The sequence below is a fragment of the Eretmochelys imbricata genome, chromosome 1, assembly GCF_965152235.1.
Source record: "Eretmochelys imbricata isolate rEreImb1 chromosome 1, rEreImb1.hap1, whole genome shotgun sequence".
NCBI classification, from domain to species: Eukaryota; Metazoa; Chordata; order Testudines; family Cheloniidae; genus Eretmochelys; species Eretmochelys imbricata.
In genome coordinates, this window is record NC_135572.1 from 186519315 (window position 1) to 186538768 (window position 19454).

The window sequence follows — 19454 nt, forward strand, 5'->3', positions numbered from 1 at the left end:
TGTTGCAGTTAAAAAGCTCGCATTCGGATCTTGGGATCGAGCTGGTGGTCCACCGCAAGGCAAGCTACCGCCTGTCCCAGCCCCTGCCTCTCAGCGCTCCCTTGATGCTCTTAACTGAGTGTCCTGGGGGTCCGAAGCGTTTACTTTGAAAAAATTAGAGTGTTCAAAGCAGGCTGGTCGCCGGAATACTCCAGCTAGGAATAATAGAATAGGACTCCGGTTCTATTTTGTTGGTTTTCAGAACTGGAGCCATGATTAAGAGGGACGGCCGGGGGCATTCCCATGACCCGCCGGGCAGCTTATGGGAAACCAAAGTCTTTGGGTTCCGAGGGGAGTATGGTTGCAAAGCTGAAACTTAAAGGAATTGACGGAAGGGCACCACCAGGAGTGGAGCCTGCCGCTTAATTTGACTCAACATGGGAAACCTCACCTGGCCCGGACACAGAAAGGATTGACAGATTGATAGCTCTTTCTTGATTCTTAGGGTGGTGGTGCATGGCCGTTCTTAGCTGGTGGAGCGATTTGTCTGGTTAATTCCAAAAACGAATGAGACTCTGGCATGCTAACATGTCACTTCACAGTGACTGAAAACCACGTACAGAATATGTAAGTATCAGCAGCTGCCCTTGCTTTACATGTACGATTGTGCATGATACAGACACAAAGAGCTCTAGGAAACTGAAGGATGTTATGTTAAATTGTGGTATATACAAAAGATATTGCCCAGGCCACTTGTCTTTTGTCCACTCTCACCCTCAGTGTGGGGATGGGGGCATTTGGAGGGGCACAGACAAAGTTCCTTTTCCAGGTGCTCGTGGGGGAGGGAGTTCTGCTGCCTGATCAGGGTCCAGTCCAGTCTGAGGAGAAAGAGGGGGCAGCTGAAATGTCTGATTAGCATTCAGGAGCTAAACACAGCACTGCTATTAAAGCCAACAGCAGCCAGCTCAAACCAAGATGGCTCAGGCTTCTGGAAAGATCTTGTTCACCCTGGGCATGCTCAGGCATTTGCATTATATTAAATTGTTGGTTTGCTTGACCATTGCTTGTCACAGTCACCTCACTGTTACCCTGTGTTCCCCCTGGCTGTTCGTTGGCTCCACTTGTTGTCTTTAGGCTTATTCTCACATTGTAAGCGCTCTAGGACAGGGGAAATCTTTTTTTTAATGTGTGTGTAATGCTTAGGGGTGGGATCTTCATCCCAGGTTGGGTGTCTAGGAGAGACCACAATACAAATGGCGAGTAATAATCGCATAGGCCTTCCAGATTTGTTGCTTGACACGTATCTAGGTCCCATTTGAGCTACTTTAGTTCCTCAAAAACACACCACCATGAAATAGAACAGCATAGGACTAGGTCAATAGGATTTGAAATACTTTTCAGAGTCTCTTGGTTTGACAATTACATAGTAGAAAAAATGGACTAATGAACCAACTGCTTCATCTAGGGAAGCCATGGATTTAAAAGGTAAGCTTCCAGATCTCCAGTCTTGCACAGGTTTAGTGGTTCCCTCTGGCTAGGGGCTCCGCCTCAGCTCTGTGAAGCTGAGAGATAAGGAGCTGGATTCCTTACTGCAGGGCAAGTGAGTCTCATTACGAGTCAGGACAGGAGCTCCTAAATCTGTGTGGGTGGGGTAGTGGCAAGAATGCATTTTGATTTGGACTCAGGATGCCTGTGTGACCTTGGACAAGTCACTAAATGTCTCTTTTTCACCCATCTATAAAACAGGGATAACACTGCCCTTGCTCACAGGAGTTTGTGTGGGGGGAACTAAATTCATTAATGTTTGCAAATCCTCAGCTATGATGGTGATGATTGCCACAGAGAAGCAAAGAGTCCTAGTGCAATATTCAGTGTTCACATAGCTAGAGGGGATGGCTGAGTAGCCAAAACATCTCCCTCGCCAATAGTAACTAGGAACAGAAGGGTGGTGCCACAAGCGGGAGACGTGAAGGACTATGAGAAGGTGTGGTTGTTTGTGCTGCGTTCCAGATTTGAACTGCAGCATGTATTTCCAGTCACATTCACTGGGTGTCGGTGTAGCTGTATTAAAGAGTGGAGGGATAGCTGGAGCAGGTTGGAAGATCTGTCGCTGTGACACGAGGAGAGGCATAGGTATGCCCGAAGGGTCAAGTATGCTGCATTTCAGCACTGAGTTCTTCAGTTTGTGTCAGAAAGAAGCAGTGTACAGGGGTCTGCTTGTCATGGGGATTGTCATGCATGACTGTGGCCCCCCAGGCCTCAGTGATAGGTAAGTGAAGGCAATGTCTCAGAGGGATTCTTCAGGGCAACGGAGAAGGGGTGCTAACATTTTGCAAGTCTTGGGTGGTTTGTGTGTGTAGGCTCAGTGTTTGATTGTAGGCCAGCTGTAAGTAGCTCCTGTTCACTATGCCTGACCTAAATCAGACTTTGGCCTCAGCGACAAGGTTTTAGACTTTGTCCTGCAAGATCCTGAGCGCTGTTCCTACAGTGTTCTGTAGCATCTGTAAGGGGACAGGGCTAATCTGCACATGTTCAGGCATTGCGCAAGGAGGGCAGAGTTAAGGTGGCATTACAGGGGTGGCATGACCTCACCTCTTGGTTTTCAGAGGTTTGAGTGTAGCTGAACTCAACATTTCTGGAAGGGGATGAGTCACCTTAATTCTGCATTAAATGAAGTTTTTGGGTAGTTCATTTTCTTGTTTGTTTACAAATAATTTCTAAGCACCCCTGTGTTCCACAGCCCAGTTTTCCCCCTCCACTACCTCTTGCTCCTTGGCAATGGTTAAACTGGCCTCAGATTGCTTTGGCTGCAGTTAGTCCCTTCATTGCCCTTGCATCAGCTCCTCAGCTCCTCTCTCTCTGCCTGTCCAGGGCAGCCTGGTCCTCCCTCCTTCCCAGGGAGGAGTGGGCGTCAGTAAGGTCCCCTTGGATTTGGGGCTGGGAAAAGAATGCAGGAACAGGGTACCCACACAGAGCCAGTGGGGTATATTTTGAAAGTGTGGGCATAGGCGCTGACTCCATGGGTGCTCCAGGGCTGGAACACCCACAGAAAAAAATTAGCTAGTGCTTAGCACGCACCGGCAGCCAGCTCCCCCCTACCCCCAGCACCTCCTGCCCACTGGCAGCCCCGCCTATCAACTCCACCTCCCTCCCAGAGCCTCCCAGCTGTCACAATCAGCTGTTCCATGGCGTGCAGGAGGAGTAGGGGATGAGGTGCACTCGGGGGAGGACGTGGAACTGGGTTGGAAGAGGCAAGGCAGGGGTGGAGCATTGGGGGAAGGTGTGGAGTGGGGGCAGGCCTGGAGTTGAGTGGGGGTTGAGCACCCCCGGGCAAAGGAAAAAGCCTGCACTTGTGGGTGTGGAACAGAAATGAGGGGGGTATGGATGTCAGTGGGTTGGGGGGCAGATCTGAAGTGCCCCCGCCAAGACACTGACCTCCCCTTTTCCCTTTGAAGCAGCAGCAGCAGGGGGAAGGGTGAGCCTGGTGTCCTTTCCCCACAGCTGGAGGTAGCATGGGAAAGAAAGGCATTCTGGGTTCTGTCCCCTGATCAGGGAGCAGTGGAGGGAAGGGCAGTCTCTGGGCTCCCTCTCTTGGCCTGGTGGAGCAGCTCTGGAGGGTATTTTTAGTAGGATGGGGGAGGGCACAGATGTTTCTACTGCCCCTCCCTCCCACCACCCAATGTACGTCATGGGAGGGAAAAGTGCCCTACTTTATTCCCGCATGGTTCTGCTCTGTCCACGCTTTTACACTCCCAGAGAGCAAAAGTCCCTTCAAGGACGATCCTTTGTTCATTGAGGGATCATAGAAAAATGACAGTTTTGGAAACCCTGTTCTTTGTCAAAACCCTAGTCATTGAATTGGGTTTTCAGAAACCATGTTGGAATAATTTCTTTCACTAACTGGGGTGTGCTGGCCCCTCAGTAGTTGTGCCAGAGCATAGCTGTACGGTTGGCAAAAGGACAGGGTCCACCTGACACCCTGGCACCCTCAACATCTTGGTGCACATCTTGGTGCACATCTTGGTGCACTCCGATTCCCTTGTTGGCGTAGCTCTGCACCCCCAAAATATTATAAAACCCTGAAAATCTTATGAGCAGCTCATGTTGGGGGCTGTGTATCGGGAACCGCTTGACTAAATGACCCAGTGACTTGCTTTTCTTTGTTCACACTCAGTCCCATTGTTTAGGAAATGGGTGACGAGCACGACTCATTATTATATTCACCATAACTGCTTACTGGCGTCTTTCATCTTCCCTTTATTTAATTAATGCTAATTTCCTTAACAATACTTCTAAAGTAAAATAAGAGTCTGCTTGTAAAACGCATAATTTTTTTTAACAGGGCTTTACCTCAGGAACACAAGATTTTTTGAGGGGGCTTTATCTCAGGAACCCCTGGCTCAAATGACCTCTTATTTAGACTACCAACCCTACCCCATGCCCCCATGAGGCACAGAAAATTTCAAGACAATCTCAGAGAGCACATAGATTTTAGGGTACTTAGAAGAGTCATCTTTTTAAAAGTTACACTCAGTCTTAACGGTAGCAGGGCTATAATTGCTTGCAGAATTAGGATCTTACAAGTCTATGCAGCAGCCATGATGCAAGCCTCTTTTTCTCCACTGCAGCATAAGCAGGATTGTTCCTACTAGGTGGCCAAATGATTAACCTAGGTTTACTTAGACTGTAAAGTCTATGGACAGGGAATGTCTCTTTGGGTATGCTGACAGAGCAAAAGCTGTGCCCAGGCTAGCCAACCTAAGCTAGCTTGAATCCAGCTAGTGCAGGTAATAATAGCAGAGAAGACAGCACAGCATGGACTTCAGAGTGAGCCAAGTACACACGTAGGGTCCATGCCGGGCTTGTACTACCTGTGTTGAAGTCCACGCTATGTGGTCTTGGCTGTTACTGTTAGCCCTGCTAGCTGTATTCAAGCTAGCTCAGGTAGACTAGGCCATGCACAGCTTTTGCTGTGTAGACATAGCGTCTGTTATACATTTGTACCGTGCTTAGCACAATGAGGCCCTGATCCATGACTGTATTGAAGTAGCACCTAGCACAAATAAGAATTGCTTCCCAATCTCATGGCTGAATGTTTCTCTCATCTTGTTTTGCAGACCAAATTGATCAGATTCAGGAATGTTGCTCTGGTACCCAGAAAGCAATGGCAGACCAGGAAAGACCAAATGCATCACACTCCCCGTCCAAATCTCATTCAGAGATTCTGAGGGCCCCAGAGAGCAATCTGTACCAGTGAACCCCCACATCTCATAGCTCGCAAAAGGTTGGGATGTACCCAGCACTCTTGCTGACGAGGACTATTAATGCCTCCCTGTTAGTACAGTGTTAATTAACAATCTGCCAACCCTCACTCAGTCATAACCAATCCCTTCTCAGGAAATTTTAGGAAGGAAGCAACGGTGGATATCCAGCTTTTTTACTTTCCATTGGTGGCACAAGGGATGGAGAATGTAGCAAGCGGCTGGCACTCCTGGGGGTATTAGCAAGGAGTGAGATATGAACCAAAGTTACCTGGAAAACTATAGAGGTACAAGTGACTACTCTGTATTCAGAAATGTAAACTAATAAGAACAGGGTTGGAAAACCAGCCAAAGGGATAATAGTAACATTCGTGTTTGGTAAGGGTTTGGCAGATACAGAGTACTGATTAATCCTGGGAGAGTTTTATGGTTTCTCTTTCCCTTCTGCACAATTTAGACATCGGTGCTATTGAAAATCCTACCTTATGTGACTTAGGAGCATGAGTCTCATTGAAAAGCAATGACTTAAAGCATCTAAGTGACTTAGGTGTTTTAAAAAAAATCGCACTCAGAGGTTCAGTGTCTTGCCCAAGATCACACACAGAGGGGGAGTTAAGAGTCAGATCACACACAAAGGGGGAGTTAAGAGTCAGAGGAGGGAATCTCCTTCAGAAGTTCCTAGTTTCTAGTCTTAAAATTGAGGAACATGGGACAGGAACATAGGCAATGCCATACCAACCGTCCATCTAATTCAGTATCCTCTCTTCAACCATAGCTAGTACCAGATACTTCTAGGGAAGTCCAAGAAACTCTATACTGTAATAGGCGCATTTTAATAGACTGGGGGCCGGCACAGATATCCTGCTCATAAGGGCAATTTCTTCCTAGCCCACAGTGGTTGCTGGTTTCCTTACACAGGAGAGTATATAGCCTTTATAACTTTGGATCCCTTCTAATAACTGTGGGTGTTCTCGTTATCCATATCTATTCTTTTTAAGAGTTCAGCAGGTGTCTGAGTATCAATGTCACAATGAGTTCCACAGGTTAATTACATTATAATGCCCAGCTCTTATATAGCACTCTTCATCAGTAGATCTCAAAAGCGCTTTATGTAATAAAGAATGTCTTTTTATCAGTTGGAAATGTTGCCTTTTAATTTTGTTGGGTATCTCCTTATTCTTGTTTCTGAAGAGATCTCTCAATCTATCCTCTCCACACTGTTCATTTTCTCTCTGAATCATGTCACCTCTTATTTTTCTACTCCCCTAGCTATGCAGTCCCAATCTTTTTAATCTCTCCTTATACCATATTCTACCCATGCATCTAATTTTTGTAGCCCTTTTCTAGACTCTCTGTGTCTGCTATATCCTTTCCGAGATGGGGTGATCAGAACTGAGTCCAGTTTTCAAAGCTGTCCCATCACTTTATATAGTAGCAATATAATATACTGAGTATTATTCTGTATCCCTTCTTTACTATAACCTATCATCTTGTTTGCCTTGACCAGCACATTGAGCAGATGTTTCCATCAAGCTGTCCTCAATGACGCTTAGATCTTGTTTCTGAGATTAGTTAATTTAGAATGCACCAATGTGTCTGAGTAGTTCAAACTGTTCCTTCCAATGTGCATCACTTGCCCTTTATTTACATTTACTTTAATCTGTCCTCATGCTGCCAGTCCCCTCGTATGTCTGGAGTTCCAAGTGATGTCCCATAGTATCTGCAATATCTTAAAACCCCAGCTCTTGGAATCACAGGATTTTGTGAGACTCCGCTATTTTTGTTTTAGTGAACGTTTCTAGCCCTCATGGTGGGGAGAAAAGCTTATAGTGACACAAATGAACTCCAAAGGTTAAAAACACTAGAAGGCAAATAAGCAGAACTGAAAGTTCAGAACTGTTATTTTTCATGATTTGGGGGGGGGAGGGGGTCTGCCTCATGATTTTGATTGCCTGGGGTTTGCAGTGCTATAATCATTTTCTACACCATTGTGTCTTTCCCTATGACTACAGCATTTCCTTAATAGCCTCTTATAAATTATTTTATGAAAGGTTTCTTGAAAATCCAAATACATATTATTAAAAATAGTGAATAAACGATAACTGATTGAAATCCTCAAGGAATTCCAATAGACTGGCGAGGCTGTGCTGGTTTGTCCCTCTCATATCATGTTCACCATGGTGTTTTCGCTTATTGTTTCCAGCCAATTTAGCTGCTAGCAAACCAAACTTAAACAAAGTCAGACTTGCTGGTCCATAATCCCCAGGATAATTCCTAATGCTTTAAAAAAAAAAAGTATAAAATTATCTTCCTTCCTGGTCTCAGCTGAATCAGCTTGTTTCAATGACAAATTGCACTAGACCATGATCAAAATAGTTAAAAACGGCAAGACACTGATCAGGAATATATCATTCCAAAGAACACGGAGAGGGTCGTGCTCAAATCTGTTCAAGAGAGTAAAAGATATGAACACAACAGCAAACACTGAATTCAATAACTTTGTGGAATGGGTCTTCCTGTGATGTCCTGGGTCTTGAAGGCCTGAGAGTCCCCAGACAGCTGCTGCATCTTGGCCTCTGCCCACTGTCTGCTGAAACCTGGTGTACCAAGGAGCTAGCAGGACTATCGCCTCAGCCAAGGAAGGCAGCACCCTGGGGAGCCCTGAGGGGAGGATTGCCCAGCACCACTGATTTGTCCAACCATGCTATTTAAGCCAGAAGGAAGCATAGGAAGTTTGTCCAAGCAACAAGATGATTTGTGATTGCTGCATTGGACACTGCTTGTGCCTGCCTACTGCACCTACCCCTGTTCCTGAGTCCTGCTCTGCTCCTGACTTGCCCCTTTGCTCCTGTTTCCAGCATGCTCCTACTTTGAACTTGATCCTTGCCTCTTATCCAGTTCCTGCCCTTATACCTTGCCTCCAATCATCAGTTACCAGTCCTGGTTCTGACCCAAGCCTGTGGCATCTGACCCTGACTCAGGCTTGACCCTTGGCTCTGCCATCTGATATCTGATCCCAGCTCTGACCGTCAGCTTCGATTCCTGGCTCTGACTCTGGCTTGACCCCTGGCTCTGGTAATCGGCAATTGACTTTGGCGTTGACCCTTGGCTTTGTTCCCCACCCTGGGCGCATGCTCTGACCACTAGACCTGACTCCTGCTTTGACCACTAGGCCAGATTGCCTACATCCCAGTCCATAACACTACCAAAGACAGCAGTAGAACCTGTATCTGTGAACATATGCAAAGCAATAGCTGTACTTAGAGAAAAAACACTGAATTAATCATTTGATTTTACTGAATAGGATACTATATCCCAAGACACGTTATAAGAGTTATTTAAGCCCCATAATAGCCCTGTGACATAGGGATTATCCATTTGTAGGTCTGGAAACTGAGGCACAGCGATTGTGTGACTTTGAGTAAGTCTCTCAGTGAGTCCATACAGAATAGAGACCAAGAGCCCCAGCACTTGAGCCCCTGCTTTCAGCCGGATCCAATCCCTCTGACTTGTTGAGGAGAGAGGGAGAGTTCGGTGGTGTACCACCCAGCTCTGTCTGCAAACCAAGCTCCACCCACCTGAAATGGCAAAATGAAACCATTCACAGCAGACTGTGCACCTAGTCAAAATATGATCACAAGGGCTGTGCTGGACTCCCCTCTTAGTAGGAACCAAGCTTGAGGTTCCGACATACACATGGCTAGGCCAGATCAAGCCATAGGCCCGACTGACACATGCCTATAGTCTCAGCTCCTGGAAAGAGTCATGAGATGACACTGGAATCATCCGTCATATTATTTTTTTTTCTAGCCCTTATGTCTTGAAAACGTGACCCTGGTGTAACTGTCACAGTTGTGTCTGTCTGAGTCTGCAGACTGCCTCCTACAGAGGAGGAGCAGCAGCCACTAGAGCCAGGGAAGAAGCTGCCTTGCCCTACACCCACCACCAGACATTGCTCTGGAGCTTGAACATAAGAACGGCCCTACTGGGTTAGACGAAAGGTCCCTCTAGCTCAGTATCCTGTCTTCCAACAGTGGCCAATGCCAGGTGCCCCAGAGGGAATGAACAGAACAGGTAATCATCACGTGATCCATCCCCTGTCGCTCATTGGATGTCCTGCTGTCCTCTGTGGGATCAGCTTCCTTTTTATGGAAACTAATTCACTCCTAACACTCTGATTAACCCCTCTAATCTTTTGTCTCCAGGGGTCATCTTAGGGAAAATGTGGCGGTATTTCCCAAGCACCAACCGCTTGTGCCCACTAAAATGAGACACGTTTTGACAGCGGTGGAATAGCTCAGAACATTGACAGAGCATCCCCATTCTGGCTGGGTGAACACAGCCTTGAGAGGAATGGGGTAGCTCACAGCCTCTCAGATCTACTGTCATTTCAGGCTCTCTACAAATGCTGGCAGGCATTACTCACTGCACCAGTTTACATCAGTATCTATAAGGGCTAGAGATTTAGCTTTTATTATTTTTTTTTTTTAAAAAGGTAGATTCTGCAGAAGATGGAAGTCTGAAAAGAAGCGGCAGGAGGCAGGTCATTGACCTGGTGTGACCCAGCCCAATTCCACTCTGGCTTACTGGTAGCACATGGATGGATGATCTCCTTCCATCTCGAAAAATTATTGTATTACTTTCAGGACAGTGTGTCTTGGCTGGGTCCAAGCAGGATCAGCCCAAATTTGATTTTGGTTTTACCAAAAATTTGTGCAACGAAATATTAGGTCTTGTTAATATTCTGTCCTTAATCCCATTCTGATCCATATATGAATTGGCAGAAACACCACAATGCTGCCATTGTCAGAGTGTCTCCAGCATGAATGCATTCAGCATACCATAAGAGAAGTGGTATCTCGGCATATGGCATTAAAGAAAAAGAAAAAGAAAAAGCCTGCTCTTGTGGAATTGTTCAGCTCCATTTCATGGAGAGAGCTGCACAGAGGGAGGGCTATGTGGCTGTGAGAAAAACATGCTCTGCTACATACATATGACAGAGGGAGCCAGAAGGAACCTGACAGGCGGGGAGAGGACAGCAAGAATAGAATAAAGACAAAAATGAGAGAGGAAAGAAACTTAGAAAATAGAGAGGAGACCATTTAATAAACAACAACACAGCTCTATATGGCCAGCTCCTAGGTCTTTTATATGGGAATATAAATATGGGATCAAAATTCAACTAAGCCTCATTCTCCCATGCCCAGCCACAACGTTACTAAGAAAAATAGCCATTTAGGTATTCAGCTCAGAAGATGTTTTTCCACCTGCTTCCTTATTACTAGCCTGTGCTGCCCTCTAGTGAAAATAAGAACTTCCAAAATGAAATTCATATTATGATGGATTGCTTCCCTTAAAAAAAACCCCACCTCTCTTTAATATCACCCCAATCCAGTTCCTAGCTCTGCCGTACTTCATCTGGGCTAGCAACATTGCCTCTTGTTCCCTATGCCTATGGTGATGAGTGCCATCGAAATGCCTGTTTTCCAAAAAAAAATGTGTATATTGCTAAATATTATAACCCAGCCACACTGCAATGACAGCCTCGTTGCCCAGTTCTCCAGGAAGTGTTTTCTCCTGTGCCACCCCTTACAAGTGGGAAATGCTCCCAGTCAAAGTTTGCAAAGCCACCACCTTATCCTCTGAGTCCCTCATCAAAACTCACCTCTTTCATGATACAGACTGAGCCGCAGCACGATCATGGCCAGGCAGATGGTGAGTGGTGTTCCCTGCTCCTGATGGGTTAAGAAATTATCTGTGAAACCTTGGTGGTAGAATTGTAGATTCATAGAACTGGAAGGGACCGCAAGAGGTCATCTAGTCTAGTCCCCTGCATTCATGGCAGGACTAAGTATTATCTAGACCATCTCTGACAGGTGTTTGTCTAACCTGCTCTTAAAAATCTCCAATGACAGAGATTCCACAACCTCCCTAGGCAATTTATTACAGTGCTTAACCACCCTGACAGTTAGGAAGTTTTTCCTAATGTCCAACCTAAACCTCCCTTGCTGCAATTTTAGCCCATTGCTTCTTGTCCTATCCTCAGAGGTTAAGGAGAATAATTTTTGTCCCTCCTCCTTGTAACAACCTTTCATGAACTTGAAAATGGTTATCATGTCCCCTCTCAGTCTTCTCGTCTCCAGACTAAACAAACCAATTTTTTTCAATCTTCCTTCATAGGTCATGTTTTCTAGACCTTTAATAATTTTTGTTGCTCTTCTCTGGACTTTCTCCAATTTGTCCACATCCTTCCTGAAATGTGGCGCCCAGAACTGGACACAATACTCCAGTTGAGGCCTAATCAGTGCAGAGCAGAGCAGAAGAATTACTTCTTGTGTCTTGCTTACAATACTCCTGCTAATACATCCCAGAATGATGTTAGCTTTTTTTGCAACAGTGTGACACTGTTCTCTCGTATTTAGCTTGTGGTCCACTATGATCCCCAGATCCCTTTCCACAGTACTCCTTCCTAGGCAGTCATTTACCATTTTGTATGTGTGCAACTGATTGTTCCTTCCTCAGTGGAGTACTTTGCATTTGTCCTTACTGAATTTCATCCTATTTACTTCAAACCATTTTCCCAGTTTGTCCAGATCACTCTGAATTTTAATTCTATCCTCCAAAGCACTTGCAACCCCTCCCAGCTTGGTATTGTCTGCAAACTTTATAAGTGTACTCTGTATGCTGCTATCTAAATGATAATGGAAACTGTATGAACTCTTCACAAAACTTACACTCTCCCAAGGGTGGTGCTGTAGAAACTGGAAAGTCCCCTTTGCTATGTAGGTGAGGATGCAAATAGCATGGAGTGAGATAGGGAGGAAGAATGATCTAATGGTTAGGACACGAATGGGATTTGGGAGACTTGAATTCAAATCCAAATTTGGTGATGGATTTTCTGCATGACCTCGAGCAAGTCACTTGATCTACCCCATGTCTCTCAGTTCCCCCTTCCAGGAGATGGGGATAATACCTCCCAACTTTAGGATAAAGTCCATGAATGATTGCAAGCTGCTGAGATACTACAGTGATGAGGGCCATACATGGGGGGGTGGGATAGCTCAGTGGTTTGAGCATTGGCCTGCTAAACCCAGGGTTGTGAGTTCAATCCTTGAGGGGGCTGTTAAGTTGATCTGGGACAAAAAATGGGGATTGGTCCTGCTTTGAGCAGGGGTTGGACTAGATGATCTCCTGAGGTCCCTTCCAACCCTGTAATTCTGTGATACCTAGATAAAGCTTAGAAATACACTTCCATACTGTGGTGGTGGGGGATCCTTTCAATTGTAGGGGTGATGAAGGAAGCCTGAGCAATCTCTTGAATCATTAAGGGAATGATTGGGCTTCTCTTCTGCTCTGCAGGTGATGGAAACTGGAGGGATCCTTTCTGAAATGGCTTATTGGACATAGAAGAATCCAGATTGTGTATGGAGTAGAAATTCTGCTGTTCTCTAGCCATCTAAGGATCTCTAAGTGTTTTCCATGCAACACCTCCAATTAAGTATTCTCCCTATATCTCAGGTGGGGAAACTGATGAAGTCGAATGAGTTTAGGTGACTTGTGCCAAGGTCACATTACAAGACTGCAGCAGAGCCAGGAAGAGTACCTGGATCTCCCAACTCCTGTTCAAATACTTTAATCCCCAAGCCACCAAAAAATGTGCCTATCCATGCTAAGAACCTCTTCTCCACCAGACAGTGTAGGTGATCCAAGAGGTCCTTTCACTTTTGGGATCCAGAGAATCCCTGGGCAAGAATTCAACTTTCCTCCTATTCTGTCCCCAATCCTGTGAACACTTATGCATGTGTTTAACTCTCCACTCAAATGTAGCCCTGTTAACGTCAGTGCAATCACGTGTGTGTGTGAGTGTAAAGTTAAGCACTTGTCTAAGTGTTTGCAGGATCAGTGCACAAATTAGTCTTCTAGGAAAGCAGCTCCACTAACTCCCCTGCTGCTCAAATAGGGAAGATCTCACCAGGAACATAACTGGTTGTCATTTATTACTGGTGAGGGATGAAGACTGTAACAGTTTGGGGAAATGGTCTACGTACAGCTTATGAGTTCTGACTGACATTATGAAGGCTGTGTATAATGCTAATCTTCACTGTGAATTGGCATAGTCCCTGTCAGAAAATGGCTGATTCCTGTATTACACTCCCTGTCTGGAAGCAGCTACAGGACAATCAAAAGAATGGTTCGCATGGATATTGACCCTGAGCTGACAGAACAATGAATGTGCTAGAGGAAACTGGTTTCCTCCCCAAGTTGATTGCAGGGAGAGGAGTTGGAGCAATGGAAATTCCCCATCAAAGGAGAACAGTTTGAATTTTAATCCTGTCCTCCGAAGCACTTGTAACACCTCCCAGCTTGGTATCGTCCGCAAACTTTATAAGTGTACTCTGTATGCCATTATCTAAATGATAACAGAAACTGTCTGAACTCTTCACAAAACTTATACTCTCCCAAGGGTGATGCTGTGGAAACTGGAAGGTCCACTTTGCTCTGTAGGCGAAGCGGCATTAGAAACTGCTGTCCAAAAGGGACATGCCCTCTGCATAAGAGGAACCTGTTGATGTCAAACCTGAGCAAACCAAGGAGAGCTTGTTGCAGGGGCAGGGAGAGAGAGTCTGAAGGCTGAGCCAAAGGAGTGGAGAGTCTGGGGACAGTGAAGGATTGTCCAAAAACCTGAAGGCCTTCAGAATTTTGTGGACCCTGCAGGCAGGGTTTCTGTGTGCAGTTTTTGTGATTTTGGCATACATCTGTAAGTCCCTATGCTGTCTCTAGGAATAAGGTGTGTGTGGTTAAGTTATTTTGTAAAGCCTTACAGTCAGTTCATTGCTCTAACTGTCATGCATCTCCAAATGGACAAAGTGAAAACCAGAGTACTCTGAAGGTGGCACTCAGAAAGGGTGTGGTTGAGCTACTGGGGATATTTGAGGGGGCCAGCACTGCCCTTGGGACCTAGGGCAGCTGGACTGCAGGCTCCCACTTCCAAGAAGAGGTACCAGACATGGAGTCTACACCCTGAGCGTGAGCTTGAGTGGCCAGAAACAGTGCCAGGATACTGCTCAGACTGTGGGCAGAGATGCATCAGCCGTAACACAGCAGGCTGGTGAGTGTCCAGCAGGGGAACATCAACCACAGCTGTGACAAAGAGCAAGAACAGTCCGACATTACTCATTTGACTGGATGATGGCTCATGTGTAGAGTGGTTCACTTCTAGTATTCCACCTCCAGCTCTAGTGACCTCTAAACATATTAACACAACTGTTTAAAATCACTTTATTTTCTAGACTGCAGCATCTTGCATGATGACACCTGATGTTTTTATTTTGTTATGAAAACAGATTTTGGAGCACAATTTGTAGCAAATAAGAAGATCTGTGTCCATATACATGGTTGAATAATGACATATGTCGGCCTTGTGTACTCCATATAGCAGAGAGAGAGAGAGAGAGAGAGAGAGAAAGGGGGGTGGGGCGCGTAATGGCCTGGGTAAGAGCTAAAAGCCAGATTTCTTGATGAGATCAGAGTAAATAGGAAGTCACTGAGCAGGAGAGATGTCTGGAAGACTCTTCCATACAGCAGGAGCTGCAGAACAGGACTCAGCTTTCAACACAAGCAGAGCAAGATGCCTCTTGGTGGTGGGTGGGGAGCTGTATTCTGTACCCTGTCATGAAAACTGAATGGGGAACACAGCTTGTGGCTTGAACCGTTTGCTCTCCCCACAGCTTGGGGCTTCAACACTATTTAATCTCCAGGACTGTCGGGCTGGGACCTTTCACCAGCACGAAATTCACTACCAAAAGTAAAATTACATCACTCAGCTCTACTCTACTGCGTGAGAATTTAAAGCTGGCAATTGCAGCCATCCACTCTGGACTGTCGAGGCTATACCCAAGCCAGAAGCTGCCAGGAACTGTACAATGCAGAACAAAAGATCAATACAGAGGGAAAAGAGCTGCCTCCTTTCCCCAAACCATGAGCAGCATGTTGTGGATGTAAAGTACAAGCTCTCCACAAGCACATAATACCTTTATAAGAGGCCATTACTTACGCAGGCCCATTTACTCCACTCTGGCAGTGTAAGAGAGGCCACAGTGTAAATACAAACCTGGCCCCATGTGCTTACATTCAGTTCCTCTGAGTGTGGCACATCATGTGACGAAAGGTGGCAGACACACCTGAGGACAAGCTCTTGACAAGACTCTGCTTGGAAAATCCTAGGAATTCCTGGATTCCCCTTTTTTTCCAGGCAGCTCCCTGATATCTGTAGCTGAGCTACTGGTTTGCATCCTAGTGCCTTCTACGCTAGGGAATCACCAGGTTTCTGCTTAGCTGGCTCTGTGTACCCGATCTGAGCACTGGGGAGCCTTCCTTTCCACCCCTGCACACTACCCAAGGAAATATCTAGGCCTGCAGAGAGCTGTGGTAGTGGGAATAGAATGGAAGCAGACTGAGAGACAAACTAAGGAGTAGGGTGAGACTGGGGGACAGAAAGACAGGGTAAGCTTGTTACAAATTTTGGTGGAAGCAATTAATTGCATTAATGTTGTTTGAGAAATAAGGGGCCATTTTACTTTCATTGGAAGATGCACCACCAATCTGAGCATTTTCCTCACATTGTCCACCCCTGGCTGGCTGGGACATCCAAAAATCTGGTCCTTGAATACCAGGAAGAGATTGTTTTAAGGTGAGGAGAGAGAGTCCTCTTGTGACCCCTGAGTCCAGTCCTGGACTACATCAATATTCCCTTAGCTTCTATTCCCCTAGATCAGAAGCTAAGCAGAGATCAGGGCAGGGTAGTACTCAGATAAGAGAGGCCTTTTTTGCAAGTGTTGAGGCACTGGGCCAATATCCCAGCATGGTAGAGCAGACCGATGCCAGCTGATCCAAGGGGCCAGTATGGCAGCATGGAATCAATGAGGCAAAAACCATCTCTTCTGCTGGCTGCAGCAAGAGAAGGTGGCACAGGAACCACTATCCTGGCTCCACACTGCCCAAGGATCCCTCTACTTTGGGGAAATACTCACACATCTGCGGACACCAGCTTCAGAGCTTCTGTGCACCGGGCAGCACAGCCCAAGCAGCTGTCCCACAATGCAGAATCTGGGCTGTGGAATTTCCACTGGGCTCTAGTCTCCCTGAAATGAGTTAGCTGTATCCAGCCAGCTCCCACGACTGCAAGACAGAATCCATATTTACTACTACAGCCTATGATTTAAGGACATGGCAAGCTCTTACTCTCTCTCCTCAGAGAAACATCCTCTCCTATCTGCTTTATGGACACATCTTGTCCACCTACACTCAGTTCATTGTACAAGCAGTAGGCTAGTGGGCACCTGTCTAGTGGGAGAGGAGGAGAATCACATTGCCCTTCTCAAACTGAGTCGTCCAGCCTCCAGGAGAGCATTCAGATTCCCCAGCCCCGAACCTGCTATTCACACCTCCTCTTCTCTCTGCACCAGGTGCATCTGGGCAGATCTGGACCAAGTTCACAAGCTTAATTCCCTCACTTTGGGCCAAATCCAGGAGACTGGAAGAGCCCTTGAAACTCTCACAAACTTCAGTGGAAGATGAAGGAGCTCAACACCATTCTGGATTCAAAGCTACAAACAGATGCCGTCCTTTGAGGAAACCCAGCTTTAATATAGAGTGAAAGCTTATATGGAAGGCATGGATGGCTAAAGGCATTTACTCTGGTTTGAAGATACGCTCAGGTCTTTAGCATACTGTTTGGCCCATAACCATTGCAGTTTGGATAGTCCTTGCAACTGCACCATATGCTCTTTGATGCCTTTGCAGCAGGCACTGCTGGCTTCCGGAGGTTATCCCTGTTAATCCTTCACAAAGGACTGGGCTCCTCAAAGAGACTTGCCTCTATACAGTAGCTTCCAACAAGATTAAGGAAGACATTGAAGAGAAGGATAGGACAGGGGACTGGGACTCAGGAGATCAGGTTCTGCCACACGCTTCCTGAGTGACCTTGGGCAAATCAACTGATCTCTGTGTCTCAGTTCCCCATCTGTGAGATGGGGATAATACTTCTTCCTTCTCTTCCCTTTGTCTGATCCGATGCCCTAATCCCACAAGTTATTTTGCAGAGTCATGCCTCTTTGCACACATGTAGCTCCCCTGCAAGTGCACAGGTCCTCCCAGATGGAGTAATTTGTAGGACTGTGGCCTTAGACTGTAAACTCTTTGAGACAGAGACTGTATCTCACTCTCTGCTATCCACTGTGCAAGCACCCTGGGGCTCAGATCTCAGTCAAGGGCTCCAGGGGTAATAAGAATTAGTAGTAAACTCAGATCTGTCTGATTGTTGACCCAGGCCCCACAAAGTGGTTGAAGAGTCACCAAACCCTTGAGTTCCACGGAGTTCAGCAAACCCGGATTAAGATGCCCTGCTACTTGTTTTACACGAGGGCTCCTTTTCTACTGTGCTAAAGCAATGTTCATGTCATTGACGTGCCCCCTCCCTTCCTCTGGGCCTGGCCACTGCCGTGAAATATTTTCTGCCCATTTTTTTCAATGCACCCTTCACCTCTTTATTCCTGAAACTATAGATAACCGGGTTTAACGTGGGGGTTACAATGCAATATAATGACGAAACCAAGGTGTCTATGTCCAGAGAGTAGCCTGAGCTGGGCCGATTATAATTGAAGTTGGAGGTGCCGTAGAAGAGGACGACCACAATCAGATGGGAGGTGCAGGTGGAGAAAGCTTTGAATCGGCCCTTGGCCGAACGGATCTTCAGGATGGTGCTGATGATGTGGCCATAGGAGAGCACGGTGAACAGACAAGGACTCAGTCCAATCAAGGCACTAGCCAAATGAAGCACAGCTTCATTGACAGAGGTCTCTGAGCAAGAGAGCTTCAGCAGCAACGGGACATCACAAAAGAAGTGGCTGAGTTGATCGGACTTGCATATGACTACGGCTGACGTGAGGAGAGTGTGCACTAGGGAATTCACCAAGCCACACAGCCATGAAAACCCCGCCAGCTGCACACAAAGCCTCTTGCTCATAATGCTTGGGTATCTCAAGGGCTTGCAGATAGCCACATATCGGTCATAAGCCATGACGGCCAACAGGACACACTCTGTGCCAGCGCAGGTAATGAGGAAGAACAGTTGGGCCATGCACCCGGCATATGAAATGGTTTTCCTGCACCGGAAGAAGTTGATCAGCATGACTGGCACTGTGGCAGACGTGTAGCAGATATCTAAGAAGGACAGATTACTAAGAAAAAAATACATGGGTGTGTGAAGGGTTGGATCAGCCCTGGTCAGGGTTAAAATCAGCGTGTTCCCCAGGAGGGTTACAGTGTAGATGACTAAGAACACCAGGAAGAATAAAATCTGAAGGTTGGGGTGGTTTGAAAAGCCCAAGAAAATGAATTCCATTATGTGTGTTTGATTTCCCATTTACACAGTAGCTTTTTAAAAAATCTGTCAAGGAAAAGGATGTGGGAAAATAGTCAGTGTGCAAACAATGAGAATAGTCAATGAATACCACTTTGCCTTTCTAAAGAACCTTCCAGGTAGGGGGCCAGAGCACCTGCTGGTGCAAACTAGCATTTGTTCTGTTAAAAACAATGAAGCTACATAAATTTACATCAGCTGAGGATCTGGCCCCATTGAACTATTGTTATTTTATTAATACATTAACTAGAGTGTATAGAATGTATAAGAGACACGATCCCAGTACCCTAGAGCTTACAGTCTAAGCATGGGCAAAATATAACAAATTAAGACAGACAATAGGAGAGCGAGGGGAAGAGAAGTGTGGTTGCCATGGTTAGTAATACATGCTTCTTATTTCCCAGACAAAAGAGAAAACTACAAGAAGGAGTTATAGTTGACAGCCCATATCAGTAAATTTAGGGTAAGGTATATTAGAGAGATGTGTACTTATCCCAAAAGCAGCCATTATAAACCCACAAAATTCAGAATTAAGATTAAACTTAAATCCAGACATGCAAAGGTCTAGAGATGTAGTTAGGGCACCCAAACAACTTTAACTCTGCCCTGTAATGACATCATGCAATAACCATGTGATCAATGTCTTTTAGTGTTTGAAGTCCAATGCTAAATGAACAGTTTTAAAAAGATACATCTAGGTTTTATCTTCCCCTGCCATGGTGACCCTACAGGGCAGAGTTAAGGGTGTTAAGGTGCCCTAACTGTGTTTCCAGACTTGTACATGGTTGGGTTTC

The 19454-nt window shown here is 45.9% G+C and overlaps 1 protein-coding gene across 1 annotated transcript; it reads right to left on the reverse strand.

The window, feature by feature from the left end:
* Positions 1–17697: 17697 nt before the first annotated feature.
* LOC144264294 (olfactory receptor 2G3-like) lies at positions 17698–18672 on the reverse strand. The gene has a single exon (XM_077815973.1). It carries the CDS (start codon positions 18661–18663, stop codon positions 17698–17700), a length of 966 nt encoding a protein of 321 aa, XP_077672099.1. The 5' UTR covers positions 18664–18672.
* Between the last annotated feature and the right edge of the window lie 782 nt (positions 18673–19454).